Source organism: Haliotis asinina, chromosome 6 (assembly GCF_037392515.1).
Source record: "Haliotis asinina isolate JCU_RB_2024 chromosome 6, JCU_Hal_asi_v2, whole genome shotgun sequence".
Lineage (NCBI taxonomy): Eukaryota > Metazoa > Mollusca > Gastropoda > Lepetellida > Haliotidae > Haliotis > Haliotis asinina.
In genome coordinates, this window is record NC_090285.1 from 32,362,926 (window position 1) to 32,375,687 (window position 12,762).

General features: G+C 41.2%; 1 protein-coding gene across 1 annotated transcript in view; it reads left to right on the plus strand.

Moving 5' to 3' along the window:
- Window positions 1-12,762, plus strand: part of LOC137287481 (sperm-associated antigen 17-like) — a 43,485-nt gene that overhangs the window by 8,939 nt on the left and 21,784 nt on the right. The window contains exons 5-13 of the mRNA XM_067819814.1: window positions 2,339-2,492; window positions 2,809-3,003; window positions 3,386-3,570; window positions 4,260-4,410; window positions 5,039-5,223; window positions 5,569-5,706; window positions 6,015-6,291; window positions 7,000-7,221; window positions 12,310-12,504. Coding sequence (XP_067675915.1) covers window positions 2,339-2,492; window positions 2,809-3,003; window positions 3,386-3,570; window positions 4,260-4,410; window positions 5,039-5,223; window positions 5,569-5,706; window positions 6,015-6,291; window positions 7,000-7,221; window positions 12,310-12,504 — 1,702 coding nt within the window. The remainder of the gene's footprint in view (window positions 1-2,338; window positions 2,493-2,808; window positions 3,004-3,385; window positions 3,571-4,259; window positions 4,411-5,038; window positions 5,224-5,568; window positions 5,707-6,014; window positions 6,292-6,999; window positions 7,222-12,309; window positions 12,505-12,762) is intronic.

Below are 12,762 nucleotides of genomic sequence, written 5' to 3' on the forward strand. Positions count from 1 at the left end.
CCTGTTCCAGACACAGTACGACCGTGTTCGGATCCTTCTCAACGGTCAGGAGAAGATTTCCCGGTTTGTAGCGAAGGGACTGTCAGAGGCTTTACTTCTCAGGGAGTGGCAGTCTCTGTTGGGCCTACTGATGTCTACGCAGAACTTAACATGCAGAGAGCTCCTGATGCTACAACCGTTACAGAGGTACCTCACAGGCAGATGATGTTACGACGTGGTTGTTGCTTCTGGTACATCTGCACCAATACCTGCGGTGGTGGACGATCGTGTCGAATGTCTGTGACAGAGTTTGCTTGACCGAGTTTGTGCAGGACCACGAACTATTTGTCGACGCGTCACTCCAGGGCTGGGGTGTGCATCTCAATGATAAGACAACTTCGGGGCTCTGGTCCAACGTAGAAGCAGGGTAGCACATCAACAATCTCGAGCTGGAGGCAGTGGTTCTAGCTGTAGACCACTGGGCGCCGCTACTATGCCACTCCAACCTGTTGATTGTTTCAGACAACACGACTGTCGTATGGCTGATTTTGAGACAGGGGACAACCAGGTCCAAATCCTTACAGGATCAGATGTTCCACTTAGCCAGCATTCTAGACGCAAACGGCATCAAGGCCAGAGCTCGTCATATCCCAGGTTGCAGGAACGTCCTAGCTCATGCGCTCTCTCGACCATGGAAGCTGTCCCTGACCAAGTGGATGCTTCACCCAGAGATATTTTTGCTCATATGTCTGGCTCATGGGCGCCCACTGCCACAAGGCGACCCAAGGGGTACTCATCTCAAGTGGCGAAAATCATTGCACGGGCGTACAGAACTTCCGGAACTGGTTGCTATTTTGAAGACATTCAAGCTGGAGGACGTAAAGGTTAAGTTCCAGCCACCTGCGTGGGACCTGAATGTTGTGCTACAGCACTTGAGATGTCGCACCTATGAGCTGCTGGACAGGGCATCCTTTGACACTTGCTACTTGCTACAGCGGCGAGAGTTAGTGAAATTCATGTGCTGGATGTGACTAGAGTCCGGTTTGAACACACCAGACATGGTGCTGTACACTTGGGCCTTCTCTGGGATTTCCTGGTAAAAAACCAGCTGCCAGGTCAACCATCCTCCTCATACTGCCATCATCGGACCAGAATATCGGGAAGAGCAGTTACTCTGTCTGGTTCGGGCCATCATATTATATATCAGGAAGTCCTCTCCTCGTCGGGGAACTAGGAAGAGGTTGTTCCTTCCCTTCTCCATGACTACTAGAGGGGAAGTGTCTAGGAACACTGTAGCCTTATGGTTGAGGCAGACCATCCTGGCGGCTTACGATGCACAGAATCTGCTGCACCAGGCGTCTAAGAACCTGCAGGAGATTTGAGTGCTAGCATCAACAATGGCTCTGCACAGAAACTGTACAGTTCATGACATTATGGCTGGATGCTTCTGGTGGTCCTCTACAGTATTTGCCAGCCATTACTTGCTGGAGTTGGTGGTGGAAGATGTGGAGGGGCTGCAGTCTTTCGGACCATTGGTGATTGCACAGCAACTCACACGTCCATCCGCCCTATAAGGTATGATCTTACTTACCTTGTACTTACGTGAGATAATGTACCGTGCCCCTCCAGTGGTTAGTATGTGACTTACTACTCTGATTCGGGTTCCGGTTGACCTTCCCGAGAGATTGCTGCGGCATTTGTGAATCAGTAGTAGTCTAGTATCATCCAGGGCTGATAGACGTTTGACAGTCCTCTGGAGTCCTGCACCACAATCCTGTCTGTTGCATCCATATGTTATAGACCTATGGTAAGGTAAGTAAAAGATTTGTTAAAATCTAAACATTTTACATATTTAAATACTTACCTTACTAATGGGCGGTTAGTCCCTCTCAATGCTTGATGCTCCTCCCAACTACGGACTCTTCATACCAGGAATTAAAAGTGAAGTTGCCGTGGAGTCTGCATGCATGCGCAATGGGGAGATCCAGATACTTCTGTATCATTACAGTCGTTGAATTCGAGGTAGCCATTCAAGATTGAATAGCAATTCAACTCTGTCAGATCTCCTACTAAGCGAAGCTTGAGGTAATATGCTATAGACCTATGGTAAGGTAAGTATTTGAATATCTAAAATATTTAGATTTTAACAATATGGCTTGAACAAAATTTCTGCAAAATGTTTGGAAACCCAAACAAGTGATTAACAAGGTACTGTTTTGGGTGTAGATAGCAAGTTGACAAAACAGCAATACAGCCACAGAAGTAACTTGAAGCTACGATGAGATCTTCTCTGTCAGTTTTTCAGTGGTACTCTCTTTGCATTTGTCCTCCCTGACTATGTCCTCCTGTGTGTCCTCAGGCTGTTGCAGACAAGGACAAAGGCAAGAAGGACAAGAAGGATCGTGCCAAGTCCCCCAAGAAGGGAGGCAAAAAGACACCAGAGCCCCAGTCAGCTAAAGAAGGGAGCAAGCTGAGGAAGAGGGGTGATGAGGATACAGAGAGTAAATATATTGGTGAGTTTAGCTACAGTTACACTTCAGGGTATGATTGTACAACTTGCTTTCTTTGAGATATGTGCTTTGGTAAAGGAATCGGCAAACAAAGGGTTTGTTTATGGATACTAAGAACCTCAAATGTTTGAAATAATCCTAGAAGAATATTTTTCATGTCACTGACCAGAAGTGAGCTAGTATGACAAACATACAAGATGTTTGGTTAAATCTGTAGGTCAAAATATTCAAAAGTGACAGATTGTAAACATAGTCAGGAAAACAAATTTGCAACTCATCTAACCAAATTGTATTGTTCTGATGACCTGTTGGCCAGCAGATGATGAGCCAGATGATGGTGCCCAGCACTATGTGGTCATCTATGGATTCCATAATCCACATCTATTCGGTCAGTTGTCTGATGTGGGGATCAATGTGGACGCAATCATCAGGTTTTCAGCACAAGACTACAGCCCACTGGTGGAGACCCAGCCAGAGGAAAAGACAGACAAAGAGAAGGATGAAAAGACATTAGGTATGAGGCTGTCATCTAAATATGTTCAGTTCCATTTATTGTAGCAGTTGTCTGATATAAACTACTGGAGGGGGACAGAATTTCATCACAAGGTGCAAATGAACAACATTACTTCTCTTCCTAGGAAGAGACTTCATGTCAATTTTAACTCAAATGTGGCACAGAAATGATAAGGTATTTATAGTTTGATGCTAATTTGGAGTGATGTTTGTTTCCCAGGTACTGTGCGTGTCTTGGTGTACATCAAGTTTGTGCCTTTCCCTGACCTTTTCTAACCTTATGCCTAAATTCCTTGACCTGATTGGTTCCATGACCATTTCCAGCCGTATGCTATTCAATGACATTATGTTTTCCTAGACTTTTCACATACATTCTTTTTCAGCTCTTGAAGAGCAGAGTCGAGCTGAAAAGAAGAAGATCCAGAATGAGATTAAGAAGTTCTGGAAAGACCTGCTGTTGTTACTGCAACGGAACCCAGACACATCTAAACTTCATGATATCCCCTGTCTACAGTATGAGGTCAAATCCCTCATTGTCCCAGAGAGTCTAGAGGAAAATGACCAGAAGGTAGTTTGACTTGCACGCTCACAAGAATATATTGTCAGACAGCAGTCATATTGGCAATCATGGTGAAAAAGTCTTAATTCTTGTCCATTGTTTTTTTCCTTTTAGTTTATTCACAACTTGTTAGAAATCTAATGAGCAATGCATACATGCACATTTACTACTCGTGATGATGCTAAACAAATTTATTTTCCAGACACATTTCAGTCAATCATTGTAAAAAATCACGAATTGAAAGGTAACCACTATTTGATAGAGCTGAAGTTAACATGTACTGTGTCATTTGATTTCTTTGATTCATAAACAACATGCAGCTTTTAGCTTAGTGTAGAACTGAATTGTGTGCTCACAAATCCATATCATGATCTGTTTACTTTGTGGTAGGACATAAGGGATTAATTCTCCCTTAGTCGCCTCTCACGAGAAGCGTGGGTTACTGAAGATCGTCACCTTTTATGAAATGACACAATTTGATCTCAACATTATAACGTGGAGGTAATGTAAGTGTCATTAGTTGAACTGATATGGTGATATTTCTGTACATATAGGTATAATCCCAGGTGTATGGTCACTGGTTTGTCAGCTGACATTGATGTGACTGAAATACTGTTGAAAGCTGTGTCCAGCCAAGTATGTCTCCTGACTGTATGTTATTACCTTGAATAATGCTAACAGTAATTTCTATCTCCTAGACCAACTTTGGCACAGCTCTGTTTGAAGATATCGCTGTGATGATCTATGACCTGATTGATTCTCGTCGTCTGTACCACACATACCTTGACAACCTGAAGCTGCTGAATGTCCCAATGTATGGACTACCTCCGGCACCCCCTGCTGGCCAGGGTCAGTATTACTAATGCTTCATAATCAATCTTGTGTGCTGTAACACTTTTGGAATACTGGCCAGGATAGGGCCCCAGCAGTAGCGGTGAAATGGTATGTTATGCTCTTTCCATGGTACAGTTAATTTTGTGGTACAAGGTCTTTGATAAGGTCTGTTTTGGTATGGTGGGTGAGAGCTTCCTTCCAGGAAAATAGCAGCTGTCTAGTTACATAAACAAACATCAAGGGTACATCAACCCATGTTCCCCTCATAACCAGTGAACAACATATGCCTCTTTGAAAGAGTATCACCTGAAGCGGTTGAGGAAAACAAACGTTTCTTTCAGTAGTCATTTTATGAGAACTGTTTACTTTTTAAACCTAGAACAAAATTTGATTTGTGTTTGTAACATGTGTTTATTTCCATAATGTATGAAATAAAATGCCCATAAATTGTTCTTTTTGTCATGCTAACAGAATACATTCCCAGTATTGCTGCCACTGATATTTCACCTAGGTCAGAAAAAAACATCCAGACCTTGTTGGCTTGGCAATGACACAATGTCAACTTGATAACTTGGTCACCAGGTCATTCAAAAGAACCTTTATGGTCAGTGATGAACATAGTTTTGATGTTTTGATGTCTCAGACACACAGTCCAGTGGTACAGCAACTCCAGGAGCTCAAGCTGCTCCCCAGGTCAGTCAGACATCACTGATCGCAGGTGACCAGCCCGACCAGACAGTGGACATGAGATACTACAATGATTTGATGAATTGTATTCCCCAGGAGAGTGTCAGTATGCCCCTCATCATGCATTGTATGCTGGAACAGGTAAGTTCACTTTCAAACACTCTGTAAGAAGCAATTGTGAATTGTCTTTTTTGAAATCATGAACAAGCACACATTGAATAAGCTTCTCCATACAAATCATCATCACATCCCAACCCACATCCTCTAAGTCTTGATGACTGGATTGCCTAAAATAATTTCCTATCAGTTAGAATTTCATATTGAACATTATATGACCATTTCTGGTTAGTTTATTCAGAGAATGGTTTTCTCTACTTGTTTATATCCTTCTAAATTAAATGCCAGTGATTTTTAACTCCTATTCGATAAACAAAAAACCAAACTGGTGCGTGTATGTTACTGAAAGTGCCTTCTGTTTGTAACCAGATTGAGGCTTCTGAACAAAGTAAGGATCCCCCAAGTGAACAGCCTCCTCCTGCTCGCACTGACGGCCTCAACAATGTCTTAGCATCTCACCTCAGTGATGTTGCCTTCAAACTTGCTCTGAGTGAAGGCGAGCACAAGGTACAAAGAACAGTCAGTTGCAGAACATAATGGAAAAACCTGTATATATTGCTTGGTTAATTATTTTGTATTGTACCAGATAGGTACACACTGTGATCTCATGGTTATAGCAAGGCCATCTTGCAGCATGAGGACACTTAGCTACTATTTGATAGAACAATGGCATTAACTGTACTGCTGTTTCCATATTTATTTTCATTTTTGTAGAATCGATGGCAGATTTTGAGGATTTCATTGGCGTAATATACACATATTATTTTCTATATCTATCTTGTACATCCTTCTTTAATACAGTCTTCTAATCACAGGAGTTATCTGATGTGTTTGACCTCCCTGAGCGACCTCCTGATATGCCTCGGCAACCACTCTTAACCAACAGCAAGGATGACAGCACGATGAGGACACACCATCTCAATACCATCTATGGATTCAACCCACAGCAGACTGAGAAAGATATGCTGAAACACATTGTGTTTGCCCAGTCTCGGGATCTGCCACGTCCAACATCAGGCGTTGTCCGAGAAAGGGCAGCTCGCCTGCAGGAACTCATCCATTTCTGTGCTACAGGAGCAATGTCCCCGTCAGGTGATTGTTGTAGAATCTGTGATTTAGGCTCGTGTTCATCTCATGTTAATGTTTTGTGTTATTAAGTTTGTAGCTTCCTGAAATGTTACAATTTCCAGGTATTAAGGTCTCACTGACACCCGTAAACACACATGGCCATTTGCTCTCTCCTGGTGCCTTTACTTAATCAACTATAGTACTATGCATTAGACAGTAGGTGACAAATACATCTGTGACATCTGAATATGCCATGTTGACTATATGCCAGGAATAATCAACTGGTTTTTGAGCTAAATATACACAGTGTAAAGAGATGCAGTATTCTTGTTCCCATTCGGACTGGAATATTTTTAAAATCATGGATACAGTACTTATCCAGAAAACTAGTTGTATGCTCAAGGACAGAAGGTTTCCTGGCCTCAGTTACCATGCAACAACTTTTCTCTACCAATAAGACTGCTGCACACAGTCCTATTTTAAAATTTTGCACCTAGTGTACCCAGCTGAAAGGGAGAAGAGTTTGTGGAACTCATCATCAGGAAAAGTTTTGAATTTGATTAGACAGTTTATATGGACAGGATCTGAAAGCAACTGCTAGAATTGTGTCGATTAACTGATAACTTTTTGAGTCTGTAGGGACAAATTGATAACTGATGTTAAGAACATGATTGTTTTCCTGCTTCTGTTTCATATAAAATATGTTATTCTGTTTATGATTTGTATCTACAGAAATTGACCGGGCCTTCAAACAGTTTGTATTTGAATCAATGGACCTTGCTGGAACTGATGCGAATGGGTTTATTATAACCCGGGATAGTGAAGGCATGGAACACTCGGCTATCCCCTGGGATGATCCTTACCCCTACTACAGGAGTATGCTAACACTTCACGATAAACCACAACCTCCCAAGCTCTCTATGTCCACCTCACCCTCTGACGAGGAGCGGTCAGGTACTGTCCCCTCTGTGTTCAGTTGACCTTTTCTTTTTTATTATGTTCTAGTGTCTTGTAGCCTTATGAACTCACAAAGAAACAGACCATTTTGAAGCTGATGGTGTTACACTGCTCGAAGTTAGAAATTACAGGATTTGGGGCTAGCTGTATCTGTTTTCACAGGTGATCAAAGTTGGATTTGAATGGCCACAGAAGAGGCCAAGAATGGATAGTGATATGAACATGGCTGAATGTTAGCTACATCTAAAGGACTTTAAGTGTTAAGTAATGTTGCCTTAAGTGTAAGGGGCCAGAGTTAAGTGATCTTGGCTTGATACTGATTGTAAGTCCTTAGCTGAACCTGACAGTTCAGATCATCCTAAGGTGGCTTTGTCCATCAAGGTCTTGGGCTATTTTCCAAATACATGTCCCTTACTAATTCTTACCAAAATGTTTATTTTGGTTAGCGGCTGGTAGTATTTAACTATAAACAGATGTATACAACACCATAACACTACAAACTATTGCACACAAAAGGATTTGATATCTCTTCACCACTCTTATTGTAATCGGTGTGTGAGATTGAATAATTAGGAGCAGTGGGGTAGCCTTGTGGTTAAAGTGTTCACACGTCATGCTAAAAACTCTGGTTCAATTCCCGACATGGGCACTATGTGTGAAGTCCATTTCTAGTGTCCTGTGCTGTGAGATTGCTGAAATATTGCTAAAAGCGTTGTAAAGCTAAATTCAATCACTAAATAATAAAGACAACGCATTTGTTAAGATTGTTGACAACAAAGTTGAAAATCCTCTGATCTCAGTGGCATGTCTGAAGCAATATTGATACCAATTGTATATGTATGTACATACTTTACAGTTTGTATGCATGTAACATGTATTCTCTGCAATAGTTGTGAATTATTGCCTAATTTCTTCTTTTGTTCACAATGTAATTGATTGAGACAATAATCAGTTACAACACAATCATTTAGAAAATATATTTTTAACCTCCAACATGTCAGTGTCATTTGTCTATTTGAACAGGATGTTTGGAGTCATCAGTCTTAAATGTTCCTACTCATGCAGTTTGCGTAGTGACTCAATGATCCAGTGAAATAGACAAGTGTCAGTGTGTCTTGTTGCTTGTATATTGTAACCTTCTCTTGTCTTTACTCAGGCAGTGAGCTTGACTGGACGGATGTGTCCCTCCCTTGCTCCCCATGTCCCTCACGTAACTCCCCCTCCCCCATCCTTGCACAGCCTGCAACTAACACCCAAGCAGAGGAGCCTCAGACGTCTAAGACTTGCAGGCAGGGTCGACCTAGAAACAAAAAAGTTAAAAGTATGGGGTTCATACAGTTATGTTTAATTTTTACTGAATTTTGGAAATCTTACTTTCATAGATCTGTTGTTAGTTTCCACAGTTTACTGTGTTTGCTCTAATTCAGAATCTAACTAGATTTGAGCAGTGCTTTAAGTCTGTTTTTATTTTGCTTGAAATTATGAATTTATCTGCAGAAAGTTTGAAATTTTGTCTTAATAGCAGTGAATAATGCATATAATGCTATTTTTTGTGGGGATTTTTTTCCCATTTTTTTGTGTACATTTCTCAAATGAATGTACAGAAACAAGCTGCTGAATTTGCTTCATGCTTTCATCTGATTTTTGCAGGGTCTATTGATGTTACATTTGTTAACATTACAATACTGCTTGTTCTTCTGTGTTTTGAGATTTTCTCACTTGATATAACCCACACTGCATGCTTTGTCTTTGCCTCACTAACCCTCTGCATTCACGTTTAGTCCACTATAGAGTGTTAGTATGGAAGCATTTTAGTACCACAATCTAAAGTTTTTCTAACCTCTGTATAGGTGATATCTTCAATGTAGATGTACATATCATCTTCTTAGATGGAAGTATCTTCTATGTAGACAAGAGTACAATGTATCTTTTACGTACATGTTTAAAATATTTAGATGGTGGGATGAATGTGTTTCCTTATGTTAATGCTAGTCATTAACTGTAAAATTCTTCATTTTTAAACTTATCCTATCCCACAGTTTCTCTTGTCTTGATGCTGAGGGGAACGAATGAGAACTTTCCTTATAGGCCTGTCTTGTCTTTATGCCTGTGTTCTCCAGGCTGCGCTGTGTATAGGACAGGTCCCTAGTCCCATGCTGAGCATGCAGCAGGCTCCCTATCTACCCACATGACTGCTTCAGACTGATCATTCTTCTTCTGGTCGCATCAGTGTGTGGATGTATTGTAAGAGTTCTCAGTTTTCTTTACGACTTAACGTAAGAAATATATCATGGGTAGTTGAACCAAAGTTGCATAATTTTGCTCACAGTGTAACCAATTTCCTCCTCGGAACCCCACTTGTCATGTGTTGATTGTATTGGACTGTGTTCCTGGAGCAAGCGTTGTTGGGAATGTGCTTCATTATCTAGGATGTTCTTATGGCATATGGACATTCTGGTTCCCATTGACTGGCAGACTGAGCTTATTATGCTTCAACAGAGCATGGTCAATCGCCCGACAAAACCCCTGCATTATATAACATGTATCAACTGCTCGTTGTTAAAAAATTCCACTGTGGGATGGTAATGATTTTATTGGTGCATCATCACATGTCTACAGTACTTGTTGAGTATAGTTTTTGTACTTTTTTGTTGTCTTGAGTCCCATGGAGGATTCGAATCCATACCTATATGGCATTGTGTAATGAGATGTCTACTCATTGTTCCACCTCACAGAACCTCTCTGTGTTGCCAGCTGACTCACACAGCTATTTACATCGTCAAGTCACCAAACTGATTCATCACACTGAATCTGTTCGCCACTCTGAATGGATTTGCTAGGCAGAACTGTTTAGCCACAGCATATTGGGTGATATCATCAAGTCACTTCACCATGTATGACTGTTTCTTCTTGCTGAAATGGCTGACATTACTGAATCAATTCACTGGCTCTCTTCACTGAAACAGTTCACCTCTATGAACCATTTCACCTCAGCCGGAACATTTCACCTTGGCTAACTGGTTCATCTGATCGTTCTGCATCTCTGCATTAGCTGAGATATCATTGAAATGTTACTGAACCAATACAAACCTCAATGCCAAACCAGATCACAGACATCAACGTTCTGACTTACCATTCTGAACCAGATCACTATACTGAACTGATTTACCAGCCTGAATTGCTTCATCATGCCATACCGTTTCACCAAGCCAAACCGCTTCATATCATTGAACCTGTTCACCTTTGCTGTTCAAGATTACTGAACAGTCAGCATTTGGCAATAATCTGTTGTTTGGACCTTATCAACTATTTCCCTTGATTCACCAAATTTGGCAAATCACCACTGTTGTCTCATGCTATTTCCAGTATGGTTGGTTGAACCGTTGTATAGCTATGTGATTCACCATGCCGAATCGATTCACATTTGATATCAGTAGCGCAAACATCTACACATATTATGTTCAACAAATGATTTTCTGATGATCCCAGATCCAAGACTCATTCATCTCATTCCACAGTTTCTGCCTTCTGATCTTCACCGTTGATGAATGGTTTGGTTCAATGAATCTACCCATTCGGTGTAAATACCAGTTCTACAACCACCTGTTTAGGCATTATTAAATAAGCTTGCTGTATATTCTGTGAGTAAAGTATTACAGACTAAGGAAGGATGACAATATATGGATGAACAACTTGCTTTATGCTATGAGAGTGACATTTCAGTGTAGGTTCTAACACCGTTGTCATGCAAGTGATGAACAGTATGAGGAAGGGGAGCTTATATACAGGTAGTAGATATGTTTGTACAGCTTGATGGGTAGGAAGCCATTGTCATCTTTCCTTACCTTCCAACTTCTAAATGCCTCTCAAAGAAGTTAGTACAGACTACAGACTACAGACTACAGACTACAGTGTTTTCTAAGAAGATGACTTTGCCTGGTTTGTCATCTTCACCATCCATTTACATCATCAGCAAGTTTCTGGACAGATTGGTCAAGTTTCTGCACATGGTAGCCGTGATTTTATGGGTTGTGACTCATCCGGTTTGTCCGGGTTTTTGTCACTGTTGCATCATGGCTGAAGTTTGAAAATGGTGTACTACTGTTTGTTTACCTTAATTTTGATGATTACTATGAAGTGCCCTGGCAGACTTGTCTTGGTCCCAGGATTCACATATCAAGTCCAGTCTTTAAGAGCTAGTAACAATGTACAGTGCCCTTCCTGGTAAGAGTGAGTGTGTTAGGATTTCGTCAGCCAGCCAAAAAAGGCAGCATGACAGAAACACCAGAGAATGGTTTGATTTAGGGTATTCCTTCGTTTTCACAGGCAGTCACATGGGTAGATAGGGCTGCATGGGACTAGGGACGTATTCTGTAAGGAGAGCAGCCTGGGGAACACAGGCGTATGGACAAGAGAGGGAGAGTTCTCATTCAACTCAGCATCAAAGCATGAGAGAGTCTTGCAAATTGTGAAATAAAATATATATGTAAATATACTATTTATGGTTAAAATTTCCAATAATGATGTCTTAATATTACTCTGCGAAATCAAAATGGTTTGTTCGACATATGTGTCACTAAAAAGATGTTGAATATTCTACAGTGTGTATCCTACTGAACACAATGACCTTGGCTTTATGGCAATGAAATATTCATTAAGTGTACTCAAATGTCAGGTGTACACACTTATTACTAACAAGGCTTTGGCCAGAGATATACTATTCTTTATGTTTACATTTAGCCTTTTTGAGGGATAATAGTTGTATCAGTAACTGGGAAGTGCTGATGTCCTGATTGTATGTCAGGATCTCACAAACCCTCTATATATGTAGATATATAACCCTGTAGCTTTCTGCCACCCAATCAGTATGAAGCATGTGTTATAATTAGTTCCTGGGCCACTCAGACTTCTAAAATCTTGTCTTGTCAGTTTTGTGGCTTTGGACAGGGCAATATAGTTGTTTGGATAATGTAGGTGTGTATCATATGATGTGTTCATGTGGCTTATCAGATCTTGGTGATGAGATGTTCCCAAATGGAGAAAAACATGTGGTTTGATGAGATTGTTGTTGCTCTGACTTGTTAGGGGGACGATCACCAACTCCAGATGACCGGTCAAAGATTGCCAGTGATTGTGGTGGGGACTCTGTTGCATCTGGTAGGAAAGACAGGGATGGCACACCCATCTCGACACGTCCTTCTACATCAGATAGCAAGAAGGGCATTCTTCGTCCACAGTCAAGATCTAACTCCTTAGAGAAACATTCAAGAAGTAACTCAGGTAGGTCATGGTCTATCCATTGTGCATGTGACCAGAAAGAGTGATAAACATACATCAGGATTTAACGATTATATGATTGTTCACTGCTTCCTTTTGATACTGTCACACACACCCCACCCCCCACCCACCCACCCACCCCCACCACCCCAACGCCCCCACACCCCCACACCCCAGCCGCCCCATCATGCTGATGAGAGAAAGTTTGAACCGATTCTCAACAGATTTAGATTCATTCAGTGAAATTCTTGTAGCCAATCT